Source organism: Eptatretus burgeri, chromosome 4, assembly GCF_056783735.1.
Source record: "Eptatretus burgeri isolate ZD-2024b chromosome 4, Ebu_testis_v1, whole genome shotgun sequence".
Classification (NCBI taxonomy): domain Eukaryota; kingdom Metazoa; phylum Chordata; class Myxini; order Myxiniformes; family Myxinidae; genus Eptatretus; species Eptatretus burgeri.
In genome coordinates, this window is record NC_140964.1 from 81,927,148 (window position 1) to 81,946,409 (window position 19,262).

At 42.3% G+C, this 19,262-nt stretch overlaps 1 protein-coding gene across 15 annotated transcripts in view; it reads left to right on the forward strand.

Moving 5' to 3' along the window:
* The window catches only part of HIC1 (HIC ZBTB transcriptional repressor 1), a 142,048-nt gene that overhangs the window by 102,809 nt on the left and 19,977 nt on the right, over window positions 1–19,262 (forward strand). For 2 of the 15 annotated variants that reach the window (XM_085879000.1, XM_085879001.1), the window contains one exon: window positions 1,492–1,552. The exons of 7 other annotated variants lie outside the window; for them this stretch is intronic. In XM_085879000.1, coding sequence (XP_085735126.1) covers window positions 1,536–1,552 — 17 coding nt within the window. In that variant the 5' untranslated portion in view covers window positions 1,492–1,535. Of the gene's footprint in view, window positions 1–1,491; window positions 1,553–5,459; window positions 5,613–5,697; window positions 6,045–8,395; window positions 8,449–19,262 lie in introns of those variants that run through there. 6 more of the 15 variants (XM_085878996.1, XM_085878995.1, XM_085879003.1 and 3 more) reach the window with 6 other exon arrangements.

Below are 19,262 nucleotides of genomic sequence, written 5' to 3' on the forward strand. Positions count from 1 at the left end.
TTGTTATCAACATTTCACATTGTGATTATATACATTTCAAAGTACGCTGCTGATGTGGGATTCGTTTTGTCCTTTTATTCATGGTTAATTTTGTTCAAAATCCCATTTTGGATCAGAACCAATGTTTGCCCAATTTCTTCATAGGTTTGTTGAAGTCACTTATATGGTACAAGGCCTGGCCAATAGATTGGGCACCAAATTCACACTGTGGATACCATGTCAGTCCTTTTAAAAGGTTGGACAGACAAGCAGGGTGTGAATTGGGTGACATTATTGAAGTGTTACTGGTTCGTATTGAGAAAGAGGGATGAATACACGTGTGAATCCAAAGGGTATTAGCTGACTTGTGAAAGCCAAGGTAAAAAGCATTCTCTTCCATTTTCTGGATTTTTCTCTGATTATGGTTTGTCTTATCTGGAATTACATAGACATAGTAAAATGGCACAAAAGTATTGCTAACCCAAGTTATGATAATCTGCCAAGTTGGTGTGATAAGTGGGATATATCATCTTAAGAGGGTTACACAAGCTCGAAGGGATAGCTTTGAAGTTTCATACACTCGTCTGAGTTTAGCCTGGTTTGAATCCTGAAGCAGCTCAAAACTGTTATTTTGCATGCAGTAGAGGCATCAATATGTGTGCCGTCCATCAGAAGGACATTAACCCAGAGGACACGTCTGCCTGTATTGGTTGTTAATGGATGCTCAAGATCCCACAGCGTCTTTATTGAAGAAGAGGTGTGTTATCGTCATAATGAACAAATTACAAATTCCTGTCCAAATTGCCTTCAGTAGAACGTCAGGTTCATAAAACACTTGGGCAAAAATTGTCGCCGTCTATACCCACACCCCCCTAACCCTGGCCGAACAGATGGGAATAACTGGGGATGGTAAAGGTACAGAAGTAGTAGTAAAATTAATATTTTGCTTGCTCTACATTTAAAGTATAAAATATTTTGGCAGACATGAAACTAAAGGTTCGAATTCATCTCCTGGGATGGATGGATCTCGTCTCCTTCCCGCCATCACATATCGGAGAACGAGCATGGTTGACTCATCGGTGACACGCTATCATCGACGTCACCCCAAATTTCTTCACGGTTCACACGCCACTCTCTCTCTGCTGCTGCTTCTTTAAATTTACTTTTTTTAAAAATTTGCACATTACTTGACTACCTGGTTCATCCTTTGTTTCCTGTTTATTTCCACGTGGTGTATATTACCCTCGCTCTTTGTTTTATTATATTCGTCATGTTGTATCTTTGGCATTATTGACTTTAAATGCCAGGTATTGCAAGGTCTTCAGGATTTTGAACAGCACACTTCATTTAGTTATTTTCATCTGGATTGAGTCGAGATCGAAATGCTGTTTTGTTCCACTGATGAAATGGCACATTCTCTTAACGATTTTCAAAGTGCATTCCACTCGGTGTTATTTGAGTGCAATATATTTGTGAATACTTCTTGTAAGTTCTTGTATTTTACTTTGGCAGGTGCGAATGCATGAGCGTAGCATTTTACTGCAATTTTGAAAGGAATGCATCATCCCTCGGGGTATGAAAACACACTTGGATGCACGTTTTTTTTTTTTTTGTTTGTTTTTTCCTGGTGGCATGTGCAGTGACACAAGAATGCTAATTTATGTCTCAAGGCTGCATGTTTTTACTGGACGAAACGACCATTGATGGATGGTTAGACCATTCCATTTGTAGATGTTCTCAACTTGAGTGATCGAAAACATGGTGCACTTGCACCATTGGCTGTGAATGCACAAAAACCCACAGGATGTTCCTCCATGGTCCTTCCTTCATCATTTTTTAAAGACGCAAAATGTCGACCTTTACTGAATGGCAAGATTGCAATAGCAAATGTGTTGCTCGAGAACCTTGACACCGATTTTCCCCCCCCTCCCCCTCGATTTTGGTGCCCAGTCCCTGGTTGAACAGATTGAGGAGTTTGAATATACTGTTTAATACTTGGTAGAACTTTGTGAGTGAGTTCCAACAACATGGTGCAGAGGTAGCACACTTATCTATGTACTGTGTGTAATCTGTATTTGATTTCCAACCAGTCTCAGATTAGTGCTTCACAGGGTGTGGGAGGGTGTTATATCATAAAGTGTGCCGTCCCTTCGATTGACGTTAAGCCGGGTGTCCTGTCTGATAGCCTTAGTTGGTGGACGTTAAAGATCCCACAAGGTCTTTCACTGAAGAGTTGATGAGTTATCACCAACACCCTGAACAAGGTACAAACATATTGCTGGCCAAATCCGCTTCAGTCAATGTCAGGCTTGGCCAGGTGGTTTGTGAAAGACTTGAGACACAAACTTCTCCGACCGATCCCACAATATAGTGGGAATAATTTGGGCTGTTAAATATGTAGTCGTAGTCGTAGTAGTAGTTGTAGTCGTAGTATAAAACTATGAGCAATATTCTGTGATCGGGGCATACACTGACAAATGTGTTGCATAGACTGTAGAACATTCATCTTGGGGTTGTGTACAACCTGTGTTCCATACAAGATAGTCTGGATAAACATCGATAGCTTTGACATTACAAAAGCAAACTCGGTCTCATGAACCCTCAAGCAGCTGAGCTCTGCCCTCTATACCTTTCCCAATTGGCCAATGGTGTTTATGCTGTTGACCAATTGGCCACAGGCACATGTCATGGTGAAATGTAATATGTCGATTTTTTTTCTGACATACAATATTTGGTCCATGACGTGTTATGGGAAAGCATACACTGTTCAACTTGTCTCGCGCGACAATTAACATGTTGCGCACAATGAACTGGGTGAAGGTTAGACTCTGTATGCCGATGTTTACAAATGGTTTGGAGTAACTGAGATGATTTTGTCTCACTACAAAGCTCCAAATCACCGAATGAATATTTGGCTATGCAGATAGTCTCCGGAAAACTAAACGAAGCGTGTTATTTGAGTAACCGGGTTGGCTTGTTTGGTGTTCCAGTCTGAATACACAGCTGATGTTGGTAAGATCCAAGGTTTTCCTGTACAATGAGGGTTATTCAATAAGTTGTCGGAATGAGGGGCTCACAATCGTCCAATAAATAACCATTCCTTTCATGCCGTGAGGCACATAGGGCTGCTGAGGCAGTCATTTGGTTAGAGGAGTACAGTCCTGGATGTGTCACCACTCTGACGCAAGATACTCGAATGGCTTATTTGCCCAGTAAGCTGGAACTCATTTTGCCGACCTTGGAAGGATAACAGGCTGAGTCAACCCACCTGGTGTTATTTCAATGGCTTGACATGGGCTCAACATCAAACTCAAGACACTAACATCTTCAGCCAGCCACCTTAACCATTAAGCCAACACCAGGCCTCTTCCAAGGAATAGCAACTTTTTATTATTTTTCAATAGAAAGGAATATAACATGAGGAATTGTATCTTGCTAATTGTAACATATATTGAAAAGGCAAAAGGCGGCATTTGACGATTGTGATTAACTCATTTCGAAAACTTTCGGAACACCAAGACGTATCTTGATTTGTCCATTGTCTCCTAATTAATGTCCCTGTAATTATAGTAAAAACAATCTTTTCATGTCCTTGTCATATATTTCTTAACAAGAAAAAGAGCAATCAGAGATTGTAGACCCTCGCCAGGACTTGTTTTGTGTGGTGCTTGTGTACTGGTGTGTTGTGTAATTAATAAGAGACATAACTAGAGCTGTCACTTTATAACTGCTGGCAGTTGTAACCAGACAACAAGACATCTTGCTTTAATGCAACCCCACTTTGATCGTACACCTGACCCTGACCCACAACATTCTTTATTATTATTCAATTTAATTCAGAAGTGCATTAAAATAAATTCAATTCAAATCAAATGGAAGACCAAATAGGTACAGTCCTGCATTAGAGTAATCAGAAGGAACCCGAACAAGCAAAAGGAAAAAATGAAGTCATCAGGAGGAACCTGGATAGCATTTGGGTTTCAGCTGCGACTTCTCTGCCCTTAAATCCATCCTGGCAGAGCCAAGTGAACCTTATTAAAGAAGAAAAAAAAACCCCCAGATCAAAAATAATTAAATAATTCTGGCTGCTAGACCATGTGTCCAATCAAGTTAAAATTTTAAACATTTATTCCCATCACTACAAGATCATAATTGTGAAGTTTCACGTCAATTGATTAAGCGGTTCAGGAGAAAACGTATAATATTTTTCTTCAATCCAATATGGCTGCCAAACCATGTGACCCATCAATTATTCCTTTACAAACTTGTACACCCAAGGCTTGGGGGACATTTGTGTGAAGTTTCCCTTGATCTGTCCAGCTGTTCTGGACAACAAGATTTTTTATGGGTTTTTGGATAAATACAGTATGGCTGCCAAACCATGTGACCTATGACATCATATGTGTGAACCTTTTGTTCGTAATGTGTGAACCATACGTGTGAGCAGTCTTACTTGTGAAGTTTCGCCTCAATCTGTTCAGCCATTTCAGAGATTTTTGAAGGTTAAAAAAACAAAAAAACAATATGGCATATGGCAGCTGAATCACGTGACTGATGAGATCATAATTTTTTTTTTCTTCTGTGGACCATTTTATCCCAAGATGACCCTCAAAAAGTTTCACACTGATCAGATGTCGCGTTCTACATGTGATTATGATGTCATAAGGAAGGCACCTATGACATCATAAAAAAAAAATCACACTCGTTCCCCATGAGGAGTACTTGCTTCATGCCAAGTTTCAATTTTTACCTTGGTGTGCTTTCAGAGATACAGAGGACCGTTTTTTTTCTTCCAATTTTCCAATATGGCTGCCACACCAAGTGACCTATGACGTCATAATTATGATTATAACATTCTACATGACTCGTCGCACGAATGGTGAACATTTCGCCTCAATTCGACAAGAGGTTGTGGAGAAAAACACTAAAGTTCTGTGCGGACAAACAGACAAAGAAAACAAACAAAAAAAAGACCCAAAGGTAGTACCCTCTCCTCCGGTGAGGGTAACCTGCTCTCCCATGAGGACCAAGACAGAGTAAAGGAAGGAGATAGGGGTCTAGAGGGGTGGGTTGGATGAATCTTGATGAACTTAGAGACAGCTAGTATGGAGTTTGCCTGAAGCATCTCCGACAATATTCGAGTAAATCGTCATTTCACAGTTAAGATGACATTTGGAGGAATACATTTACCATTTGAAGTAATCGATAAGCATTCACAGAATAGCTCTAAGGTAGCAAACTCCCCTCTAAGCTTAGTCTGGCCTCGATTTCTGCTGTGACTATAAACTGTGGGGTTGGTGCTTCGCAGGCAGGGAGTTTTATCATAAAGTGCACTGTCCCATTGACGGACATTGAGCCGGGTGTCTCATCTGCTATCATTACTTGTTGGATGTTAAAGGTCCCACGATGTATTTCAACTAAGAATAGGTGAGTTGTTGCGGTACCCTGAATAAATTACAAATTCCTGCCTCAACCTACAGGGTCACTGCATCAGTGGCACAACAGATGATGCAACCAGCAGGTTGAATTTCCAATTGGATCCAAGCTTTGCTTGAAGAAGAAGGATCCACTGGCTCTCATGAGTTGTCTGATGTACATTTCCTTGATGTCCTGTTACCCTGATGAAACAAATGGTGAGCATGTGATGTCTCTATGCGTGGTCGAATGCTCAGGGAAGAACTAAAACAAAAATGTGTTGGTGTTGTGTATCAGAGGGAGCAGACAGACTTGGCATTTGTGTAGACACAGTAGATATGTATCATAAAGAGTGAAAAGTGGCACAACATATTTTGTTTAGTAAGTTTATCAGTTTTATTATTTAAAAAACATAATTTCGATGGATTCATCCAATGTTTATTTTTGAGCATTTATTACTTCGGCCGCCAAAAGTGGATGGAAGTTATGTTTTCACCCCTGTCTGTTTGTCTGTGAGCAGGATGTCTTGTATAGTTATGGACAGATTTGGACAAAACTTAGAGGACAGGTTCGGTGTGTGACAAGGAAGGATTGATTAGATTTTGGTGAAGATCTGGATCCGGATCTGACCTATCAGTGGAATACAAAAGGTAAATTTTTCAGCCTGGCGGAGGTATGCGCTCTACCGAGTGCTCCTCTAGTTTAGATTTTTGTTTTAATCGTTTTTACCTTTTCAGGATTACATAATTATTACAGCACTTGATGCATCTGGTATGATTACATTGCAGTTTAACCATCCACAAAAAAGTGACCGTGCATGATCTTTCTCACTTTGAACCCTCATGTACATACTGTACACTGAATGCTGTCCATGACACATGCAAGCTAATAAATTAGCAGCATCATAGCCAAGCTGCTGAAGCCGTTTTCCGATAGAGAATACGTCAAAGAGTGCATCAGCAAGTTTGTGGAAACGTGCTGCCCTGAGAAGATGGGCCTGGTGGAGAAACTTACCCTGAGCTACCCGCCATGCTGAATCACTGGCCGAAGATGTTCGTCTGCAGCTGAAGGACACGATCGCTGGATTTGAGTACTTTTCTCTTGCTCTGGATGGCAGCAAGGACATCACCGATGTCTAACAGCTGGCGATCGACATCCGAGGTGTGGACAAAGACCTAAAAGTCACCGAGGAGATGTTGGGGTTGTGTACCATTTATGGCAGTGTAAAGGGTAAGGACATTTTCAGGTAATTAACCTCCGCCATCGAAGATGGAGGGAGGTTACTGTTTTCACCCCTGTCTGTTTGTTACTTACGAAATCATAAGATTTCGTAAGTATATTGATGGCTTCCGTTTCTGTTTGTTACTTACGAAATCTAAAGATTTCGTAAGTATATTGATGCCTTCCGTTTCTGTTTGTTTGTTTGTTTGTTTGTAGGCACGATAACTCGAGAACGGAAGAAGATACCAATGTCAAATTACACCACGTGATTCAGGAGGGTGGTGGCTAGCGCTGATTAGATTTTGGTCAAAATCGGTCAAAGGTCAAGGTCACAGTGAGGTCAAACATCCAAAACATTCGATTTTTGATGGTTTGGTACAGAATCATCGTAGAAACTTCTGGTTTGCGTCGCTACCTTCTCAAGAGACAGCTTTTATTAGACAACGTCAGAGGTCAAGTTGACGATTTCGTAAGTACCAATCTATGACTGCTTGTTTGTTTGTTTGTTTGTAGGCACGATAACTCGAGAACGGAAGGAGCTCCCAATGTCAAATTACACCACGTGATTCAGGAGGGTGATGCCCAGTGCTGATTAGATTTTGGTCAAAATCGGTCAAAGGTCAAGGTCACAGTGAGGTCAAACATCCAAAACATTCGATTTTTGATGGTTTGGTACAGAATCATCGTAGAAACTTCTGGTTTGTGTCGCTACCTTTTCCAGAGACAGCTTTTATTAGACAAGGTCAGAGGTCAAGTTGACGATTTCGTAAGTACCAGTCTATGACTGCTTGTTTGTTTGTTTGTGAACAGTATTACAGAAAAACTCCTGGACGGATTTCGACGAAACTTGGTGGGGGGATTAGGTATGGTCCAAGGATCATGCCATTAGATTTTGGACTTGGTCCAAAATCCAATATGGCCGCTATGGCGGCCAGTTTGAAAAAATATTTGAATTTTTTTTTTTTTTGCATTTCTACATGTTTTAAGTGATTTCCAACCCCCCCTCCCCCCAAAAAAAAATTGTTAGAGAAAAAAAATTTTTGCAACTTTTTTTTTCAACAAAATTTCGATTATTTTTTTTTTTTTGCATTTCTACATGTTATAAGTGATTTCCAACAAAAAACATGCCAAATTATAATTACGGCTGATTTTGGAACTTCAGGTGGATATACCCACGTAAAATCAATTTCTGTCTCAAGGAATCTAGTTATGACGAATGAATTGAGTATGTAAAAGTAAAAGAGAAAGTTGCAAACTATAACTCTGTGAGCACTGTTGACGTCAAATTGAATGAATAGGATATCAGGTTCACTTGAGTGACCGAGCAGTATTGGCGGCGGAGGTTTTGCACTCTACCGAGTGCTCCCCTCCAGTTAAAAATGTTTTTGGTTGTGTGGTCTGCAAGGAACCAGGGAATTTTGGTTCTGGCCCACATCCAAAAGTATTTGAAGACCCCTGGTCTAAAGGGTGTAAAGGCCTAAAAAAAATTGTCTTCAGTGAGAATGAAGGGGTCTAAAGACTCTAAAGGTTCTCCTCACGCCCTCCCCCCCTCCCCCACTCGTTCCCACCATGAAGATGAGTGGAGTTTATGCAGTAAAGGTCAGAAAAGGGTGTCAAAGGTCCAAAAGGTCTGGAAGGGGTCGAAAGGGTATCTTGATCTCGAGGTTTAAAGGGGTCTAAAAATGTCTAAAACGTGTCCAAAGGTAGAAAGGGTGTAAACATCTAAAAGGTGCATTTCAATCGTACATAATTAATAGACAGTTTTGATTTGCCATTGCAGCTTGTGATGCGACATCAAAGGTGCATGAAAAAGTTCATCAAAAACGATTTCCGGTGAGTTTGTTTTTCTTCGTCCAAGTGGCTAAAAATATGGAGGATAACTCCCTACTCGCAGCGATAGCTGAGTTTACCCGTGACAAATGTAGACGCTCTCTCAATTATGGCAATGTAAAAATATTTTCTACTCATTAAAATAATTCATTTATTAATATCATAGAAAAATCGCTCATCTGTGACCCTGAATGTGACATGACGCTGATGTCGTCTCCAGGTTTAATCACACTGGCACTCTCTGTGGCACACATTGGCATTCAGATCGACCATCAGCATGCTGGTTACAAAATAATATCATCAATAAATTGTTTCACTGAGCCGCCTAAAATCTTGCAGTAATACCTTTAATGTAACTCAATCTGCCATCCTCCCATCAAAACTAGGGGTCATATATAGTATATAGTTGCGGACCTGGGGTTGTGGGGCCACTATGAGGGTGGAGGGTATCTCCGGTTCTCCCCCCCCAACCCCCCCCCCGGACTCGCAGGGAATCGAGGCTGTCACACACGAAGAAGTCCAAGTTGAGGCGGGTCGCTAATCGACCAAGAATGCCAACAATTTAACCATGTAACCCAGTGTCCGTCTGACTACCATTTAACTGTGGTACACAAAGGCTCCTTATCAGGGAATCACGCCCTCGATGCGTACTTGCGTTAAACTTACCATATCAGGTACAGCCGAGTAGAGCTGCCAAATACGCATTGGCTAATAAACAAATTATTGGGGTATAACTTCCTGGCTAGGCTAATGTGTGGACCATGCTGGACCAATGAAGGAAATAGATGAAAATGAGCTGGGTACATTTATAATGAGCAATTTATTAGAACAAGGCAAGGAAAATTATGTGGCACAATAATACGGTTTATTCACAAATTATGTATGGCAGGGGAAAGCAAGGAATTTGTGGGTGCGGCAAAAGAAATGCAAATATTTAAAAAAGAAGACGGTGCAGAGTTAACCCGAGAGTAACTTCTACAATCTCAACTTCTGTTACACGTAACAGGCACCATCACACACACACACACACACACACACACACACACACACACACACACACACACACACACCCGAGGAAATTAGATTGAGCTCAGAGAGAGGAGGAGCAGTTGAGGTGGAGGCGACCTCGTTGTATCTGGCGTGGTCGACGGACCGACGCAACCTAATCGCTTAGGAATGGGGAGGAGGGAAGAAAACGGGGGTGTCTACTGTGTGCAAGTGGGAGGTGCAAATACATGCAGCGTGATGCAAGAGGAAGGTGTGAAAGGTGCAAATCGGTAACACTCTTTTAGTGAACGAGGCACAGATTGAGAAAAGATGCATGTGTGAGAGTCTGCAAGTGGTAATGAACATTGGCTGTGGAATGCAGCCGAAGCTGATGATCCAGGGATGACCCCGGCACGTCTTGGTAACAGCTTATTCCGCCCTGCTCGCCTTGTTTGGTTCCGCTGCCCTCTCAGCTCGGTTGTGCTCAGCTGGGCAAGAGATTCGGCTCGGAGGTTGGATGAAGGAAGAGACCACGGACTAACGACTGAGCCCAACCTGTTCTGTTTTATGGAGCCTGTGCGAGGGAGGAGCCAGAAAGCGGATCAAACAACCCTGTAGGCGTTTTCGAGTGTCCCCATTGGTGCGTAGATGCCACACCAATAAGTCACCCTGCCCCGCCAGACTCCAGAGCAGAAAATGGCCCCAGTTACCTCTGAGCCTGGCCACGTGACACAGCTCCGCAATTAATAATGGCCGAGGGTTTTCGTGAGTGCTCTCTGGTTCTGAACGTGCACTGGACTCTGTTCGAGCGTAATTACTTAGGGAAACACCAGAACTACCCGCACGTCTTTGAATGAACCCCAGCACACGTTTGTGCTTAAATTCACATGCCAAAGCACCCCGGCTCGTATGTCCTTCGTTCCCCCGGCTTCCTTCAGAGACTATGGTGAGCGTTCAGGGGGCTGATGGCAGTTGTGACAGTTATTGTGAGGTGAGGGAAGTGCTGTTGTGTCTGCGGTGAAGGTGTTGAAACATTGGGAGTGGTTGTGGTGATGAAGTTGAAGTGGTTGGAAGCGGTTATGGAGTTTGTGGTGAAGAGATTGGGCGTAGGTTGTTGTGGGGATTTTTAAGAGGCATTTGTAGTGATTATGGTGAGTGTTCATCGCCACTGACGAACCTCTGCTAGCTTGTACATGTTGCTGCGTTTGAGCCTGGGGAGTAACTGCTATCTGTCCGGGTTCTTCCCGACATCTTTGTTCCTTTCACATTTCTTTCTCAATTTTTTTTTCTCACAATTCTCTTTATTTATTCGAATTCTTACTTTTTTCTTCTCTTTCATCTCTTTTACTCTCTATTCCTCTCTTTCGTTATCGATCTCTTGAAGAAGTGAATTATTGCAGAAATTTTTCTGTGAGGCCCACTTGGCTGCGCCTCGATGGGTTTGAGGGTTGTGGAGTAGCGGCTGAAACCCACGAATCCTATCCAGGTTCCTCCTGATAACTCCATCTTTGCTCTTTACTTCTTCAGGTTCTTTCTTGGTGTTCCGTTTCATTGTAGCGTCGTTGTGATCATGGGGTGAGGCTCTGATCACCAGTCAGGATATTGTCCCATTTCCCCACTGGCCATGTAGAAAGGGCTAAATAAACAAATACTAATGAGATAACTGCCTTTGGATCACTATATGGTGGGTGTCATTGCCTCGCAGGAGTTGCAGTTTTGCACAACCCTAACAGTATTATATATGCACATAAGCCGTACGCATGTTTTTGCTCCATGTATGTACATCGTGTTATTTTTAATACGAAATAGGCAAAGCCGAGAAACCATGGAAACGGTGCGTCAGAAAGGATCTTCTTCATTTTGTTTCCTGCGTCGGCTCGAACGTGCGTTAAGCAAACTAAGTTTTTATCTCCGGTTTGTTATCCGAGTTGTCTTTGTTGATTTCTCGTGTACAAAACTTATCAGTAAATAAAAATTGCTTTTTCTCTTATTTTTCCGAATAGACTCAAACACGGTGGGTTATAGGGTTTCTTCTTCATTGAGACAGTAAGGGACATGTATTGGGACAGTTAGGGACAAAACAATTCTCGCTCTTGTTGTCCTTATGATTACGAGCAGAGCACCCGCCCTTCGGGCGATCTTGTTCCAAGCATACATGTTCTTTTGACAAATCCCTTTATTTGGGCGGTGTATAGGCTACAGGCCGCTGCCTGGATCACTCCCAAAAATAAAAAAAAATAACTCTGCTTACGTCCATGAAGCACATACATCATGATTATATAGCTCTGATCATTCCAATTGCACTGGCCTATAGACTGACGCCAGAGGCCTGAAGTCTGAGGCCTACACGTACTATGTCTTCACAAGGCCCATGACTCATATCGTCTCCAACCTTTCGATATCCGATAATCCTTTTATCAGTCGCTTGGATTGTTTCACACTGAACGGAAAATTTGTTTAGAGGGCTTGGCGATTGTGACTATGACACTTCCAAAAATGTCTTGGGCTTACATATGAACTTAGGCTTAGGATTCAAAAATGGTGGACGAATGATTTTTCAAAAAATTACAATGGTGGGTGGCATCAGGCCAACTGTCCAACCATTGGGTATGGAGCGGACATACAAACACTTGTTCCATTACATAAAGATTACTGTTATAATTGATGTTGTTTTTACTAATAATATGGAATAGGCAAAGCCAAGAAGCGAACGTAGAATTCTTCTTGCATGTAAGCGCTGCACAGCTGATGATTTTGATGCAATTTCCGGTTACTTCGGCCCGGATTCGGGATCAGCGATCAAAGAATGCAAATCACGATTAAAAAATATTTTTTGATGATGCGGGAGATATCTTTATTAAAATTAACTTTTGGGAAAAATAATTGAATAAATAAATAAATAAATAAACAATCACTTCTGGTCAAGAATAAAAGAAATTAAAAGTTCCGGAAAGAGTTTCAAAATCACTCCCGGTAATGTTAAATACTAAATAAACACTTCCTGTCATGAACAAAATCACTTTCGGAAGTATAAAATGAACCTTGGGAAAAAAAATAATTGAATAAATAAATAAACACTTCCGGTCATGATCTCCCGGCATGCATCATTCCCCATGACAAAAACCGGAAACAAAAAAAAAACCAGAAACAAAACAAAAACGGAAGCAAATTGGTCATAGGCAACGACACGGATTCACAATTGCCAGGGTATTGTGTTGTTGTTGTTGTTGTTTCCTATCCTCTCATGTGCACGCGTTAAGTAATATTCACAAAATAGAAATAAAACCCAATCGTGTTTATACACCGTGCAGCGTTTAACAACAACAACCGGAAGCAAAAGGTCATATCCAACGACACGGATTCCAAATGGCCAGGGGTATTGTGTTGTTGTTGTTGTTGTTGTTGTTGTTGTTTCCTATTCCCTCACGTGCACGCGTTAAGTATGAATCTCACTTCGTTCGCTATAAAGTGATGTATGATTAAAGTTATTCATGTGTAGTTATACGCAGGGTGCCCTTATTTCCGCGGGGCGCTCAATGTCCGCCAGCAACCCCCTTCTGTTAAAACTACCAAAATGAAGAATCGCTGCTCACCTTCAATCTTTCATTCCTCTTTTTTTTCCCGCCTTTGGAACAAACTCACACTCTCTCTTCAATCCCACTCTTCCCTCCAGGTCTTCAAAACAGTTTTCACCACCACGTCTTATCTTCCCCCATCCAAATCCTCGATCTTTTCTACGGCGTTAATCCACCCCAAACCCTCCTCCTTTAAATTCCCTGCTTTCCTTCCTGAAAGTCCCTGTAGTGTCCATCTTGTTTACCCCGTGTACCCCGCTCCATCCCTCTCCCTTCCACAGATCTCCTCATGTCTCTGTTCCCCACTGTTTTGTCCTTCTCTCTTGTCTCCTGCTTCCCTTTATGTACATTCTGTGCGTTAGCTCTTATCCAAGCCTCGACATTGTATTAAAAAAACAAACTTAAAATGAAAGTGATAATTAAATAAGTTTGGAGAAGGATATTGCATTGCTGTGTTGACTCACTGTCTGGACACAACTTTGAGGTTGTGGGTCCATTGATGTTGAGTAACCAACTGACGTGGACCTGCGACCAGGGTTGTGGATCCGCTGTTTGGAGAGGTTCTGGGCTGAAAGGATTGAAACCTCGATGAAAAACGGTGTCAAGCTGATGATCCGGGTAGTTGGGAAATCAGTAAATTACTTTTCAGTTAAGGTTATAACTTCAAATAAAATAGCTTTTGTAAGTACTTACCAGTATATTGTGTGTGTGTGTGTGTGTGTGTGTGTGTGTGTGCTTGTGTTTGTGTTTGTGTTTGTGTGTGTGTGTGTGTGTGTGTGTGTGTGTGTGTGTGTGTGTGTGTGTGTGTGTGTGTGTGTGTGTGTGTGTGTGTGTGTGTGTGTGTGTGTGTGTGTGCTTGTGTTTGTGTTTGTGTTTGTGTGTGTGTATTGTTACATCTGGCTTCCTTCTTGGGACAACAGTGCAGTGATTGGTTTCTTATTTTGATCAATATTATTATTATTATTATTATTATTATTATTACGCTCTTATTATTACTGTCGATGTACCATTTTGAATGGAAAAACGTCCTCCGAAGGTGAAATGCTCGATGTCCTGCTTCTTCTCCGTGTGACATACGGATGGCAGTGTGTTAATATTGTTGTTGTTGTTGTTTTATGGCCATGTTATTGTGGGGTTGGCTGAAGGAAACCTGGCCCAAGTCTTTTACGAACCGGCTGGTGTCAGTCCTGACGTTTGACTAAGGTTTGGGCAGGAATTTTGAATTTGGCCGTGAAGGGCACTGTGAGATCTTTAATGTCCACAAACTAATGCCGACAGATGGGACACGCAGTTCAACATCCATCTGAGGAATGGCGCACACACTGATGAATCACCCTGTCAGTAAAAAGTATGTAAACAGAATGGGTAGGGATGGTCAAAATAAATCATCATGTGAAACCATCCCTCCATCTTTCTTTGAATAATGGTTGTTTCCTGTATCCATTTGTGATGATAGTGCATGTTGATTGTTTCCATGTATGAATCTGACCAGTGAAATAGTAAACCATTAGTACATACCATTATTTACAGAGCTTTACTCCTTCCATCCCCTCCTGCATGCAACAGCTTGTACCGTCCTACCAACCTGCTCGCCCTTTCCCCTTTCTACTTGGTCTCCTGCGCATGCACACACACACAGACACAGACACAGACACAGACACAGACACAGACACAGACACAGACACAGACACAGACACAGACACAGACACAGACACAGACACAGACACAGACACAGACACAGACACAGACACAGACACAGACACAGACACGCAGACACGCAGACACGCAGACACGCAGACACGCAGACACGCAGACACGCAGACACGCAGACACGCAGACACGCAGACACACAGACACGCAGACACAGACACAGACACGCAGACACACAGACACGCAGACACAGACACACAGACACGCAGACACAGACACACAGACACGCAGACACGCAGACACACAGACACGCAGACACACAGACACGCAGACACGCAGACACGCAGACACAGACACGCAGACACAGACACGCAGACACAGACACGCAGACACAGACACGCAGACACAGACACGCAGACACAGACACGCAGACACAGACACGCAGACACAGACACGCAGACACAGACACGCAGACACAGACACGCAGACACAGACACGCAGACACAGACACGCAGACACAGACACGCAGACACAGACACGCAGACACAGACACGCAGACACAGACACGCAGACACAGACACGCAGACACAGACACGCAGACACAGACACGCAGACACAGACACGCAGACACAGACACGCAGACACAGACACGCAGACACAGACACGCAGACACAGACACGCAGACACAGACACGCAGACACAGACACGCAGACACAGACACGCAGACACAGACACGCAGACGCAGACACGCAGACGCAGACACGCAGACGCAGACACAGACACGCAGACACACGCACGCGCGCGCACGCACACACACGCACACACACGCACACACACGCACACACACGCACACACACGCACCCACACGCTCACACACGTACACACACGTATACACACGAACACACACATACACACACGCATGCACGTACACACACAGACACACACACAGACACACACAGAGACACACACACAGACACACACACACACACAGACACAGACACACACACAGACACACACACACACACACATACAGACACACACACACACATACAGACACACAGACACACATACAGACACACAGACACACACACACATACACACACATACACACAAATACACACACAAACACACACACAAACACACAGACACACACATACACACACGCACGCACGTACACACACAGACACACACACAGACACACACACACAGACACACACACACACAGACACACACACACAGACACACACACACACAGACACACACACACAGAGACACACACACACAGACACACACACACAGACACACCCACACACATACACACACACACACAGACACACCCACACACATACACACACACACAGACACACACAGATGCACACACACACAACACACACACACACATACACACACGCACATAAACTAACCAAATTGATATAGTATAATTTGCGGGTACAACCGTTATTCAAGTAAAGACGTAGGGATGCTTTCACATGATGATTTCTTGTGACCTTCCATACCCTGTTTACATACTTTTTGGCATAACTTCCCTGCCTACTTTTACATTTTCAAAAAGTTTTATCACCTGTTTCTGTACTTTTTACCTCCACCACCGAAGGTGAAGGAGGTTATGTTTTCACCCTCTCTCTCTGTCTGTTTATTTGTGTGCAAGACATGTCAAAAAGTTGCGGACGGATCCAGATGAAATTTTGTTGACAGGTTTAGTGTGTGACAAGGACGAACTGATTAGATTTTGGTGAAGATCTGGATCCAGCGACAAGGAATTTTTAAGTGATTCTTCACCATTGAGAGATGGGGCCAAAAACGATATCTAGCAGGATAGCTCAAAAAGTTGTGGACGGATTCGGATGAAACTTGGTGGACACGTTGGGTGTGTGACCATGACAAATTGGTTAGATTTTGGTGAATATCCGAATCTGGATCTGGATCTGGTAATTATTTAATTTTTAAAGTGATTCTTCATCATTGAGAGATAGGGCTAAAAACTATATAATACTGCACAGCATGATATTTCAAAATTGTATTGGGCCCAATATGTTCTTGTGAATCAGACATTGCGTAGCAGAGGTGTGCGCTCTACTGAGTGCCCATCTAGTTAAAAAATGCATTTACATCCTGGAGAGTTTTCTTTTGATTGCATGATGAATGATCTTTTTGATTATGTGTAGAAACATCGCATTCAAGAGTTACTATTATATATAATGGGCAGCAATAATAACATGTACAGCGGTACATAGTGTCTGTGCCATCCCTGTACAGAAAATCCGCCACTATACTCGCATTTTATACCATGTGGAGTTATAACGCTTGTTAACTAGCATTATGGAATTTTAAATTACGAGTAATACAACGAAGTATTTTTTTTATTACAAGTACCACATACAAGGAAATCCAACACAGGTGGAGGCCATTCAGCCCATCATGCCTGCGCGAACACTACACCAACCCAAGATCCAAGAAAGATGCAAGAAAAAGTTTTTAATTAATGAAAGAAAAAATTATTTTTGTAGTCTTTTTGTTTTGTTTTATTGTAATTTTTTATTTATTTTCTTCCCCTCGGTGAGGGGGAATGAGCTTGGTTAAAAACACACATCAACCACAAAACCCACCTTAACAAGACCCCCACCGACAGCACTCCGTACACAATCACCCATCAATACTCAAACTACCTAAAAGTCTTATCAACATCCCCACACCCCTCTATCTCCATAACTTCCAGGTATCTAATTATAATTGAAACTTATCTACTTTTTCTGCTGCCACTACCTTTCCAGGGAGATCATTCCATGCATTAACTACTCTCTGAGTGAAAGTCCCCTTGCCTGACTACCGTCATAACTCTCCTCTTTACTCTCGGGTTATGGCCCCTGGTTCTGTCACTGTCTACTCCGTTGAATAATTCATCTGCACTTATTGGCTGCTCTTAGAGCATCCTTATTCTGGGCATTTCCATCTGTCTGTCTGTCCGCGAAACTTTGGTCAAGCCTCGGGGCTAAACCACTCAACCGATTCCAATGAAATTTGGTAGGTAGGACCAATATTTCTGGGAATCGTGTGCTTTCGAATATGGGACCCCGGGCCCTAGCAACGGCATAGCAACGGCCCTTTAAAGTGGTCAAAAAAATCGAAAAAACATCAAAAAAAAAATCGAACAATCGAAGCTTAGAGTTTTGTGCACACTCTATCTCGCTCCCTTCATGCCAATTTGCAGCCCTAACAAAAAATATTTGTAGGAGGAGATAGGTTTTGGGAGAGTACATGTCGAACATTTCAGAAACGGTTAATTGCGAATATCTCTAAGTGAAAGAGTCTGATTTTGATGAAACTTGGGTGCAATATGTACAATGTGGCTAGCATGTACACAAAAATGAATGGTTGCTATGCACACCTCCGTTGCTTAGCAACAGCTAAAATACTTTATCGTACATCGTACACTTATTGTGGACTGTACAAAAAAAAATCAATACCTCTGAAACTGGACCTCCGAGGGACCTGTTTTTTTTTGTGCCCAAGGAGAATGTCTTACAGCATCATATAAAAAAATAAAATCTTTAGCGAACAGATAAATGGAATTACCAGGGCTGCCATTTGTTAGAGTCTCTTTGGAAACATGCCTGAAATTTCACAAGGTGGGTTTCTGGGCGCAAACTAAGAGGGCTGTGATAATCATATTTATTGTGATAAATTGATTGATAGCATGTACATGAATATCGGCTCGTCGAGTTGGTCAGCTTTCCATCTAGAGCGAGCAGCCATGTCGCCTACCGGCTTGTTTTATCTATACCTTTCATTATCTTAAACATCTCTATCATATCTCCTCGCAACCGCCTCCTTTCTCGTGAATAAAGCCCCGTCTCCTTCAACCGCTCCTCATAGCTGAGTCGAGCGAGGCCCGGAATCAATCTAGTAGCCCTGCGCTGAACCTTCACTATGGCATCTATGTCCTTTCGGAACTGTCGTGATCAAAACTGCACACAATATTCTAGATGTGTCCTTCACTAAATTCCTGTACAATGTTAACACCACCTCTTTTGATTTATAATTGATCCCTCTCCTTATACAGCCTAAAACCCTATTTGCTTTACCTGTAGCTGCCTGGCACTGTGCTGCCTGCTCACCTCCCGTATTATTACATAGAATTATAAAACTTGTTTGCATACTGCTTGCCTCCATGATGGCTATTTTGGTTAATTGGAAGACTTGATAAATAGCAGGCAATTATTACTAAAGTTATTATACTTTAAGAAGAGAGCTAATTTATTGTTTCTGGTGCGGTGGATAATTTGTGTTGGAAAACTGAAATTATGAAATTTCTACACTTGCTGCACATCCGTGTGTTCAAGCACACTGCACTTTCAGTATGACCTGCCACCATAATGGTCTCAAGGTTTAATGGTCTGAAAAGTCTAAAGGTCAAACTGAAAGGTCTGGACGTAGTCACGATTCAATAATACATAATTAATAGATGAATTCTAATATTAGTTCTAATACTAGTTAAAAAGTTGATAGAAGTACAGTGCAATACATGTGTGCAGTGTTTTTTTTTTACAGTAGAGTACAGTACTCACATTCAAATGATACGTAATT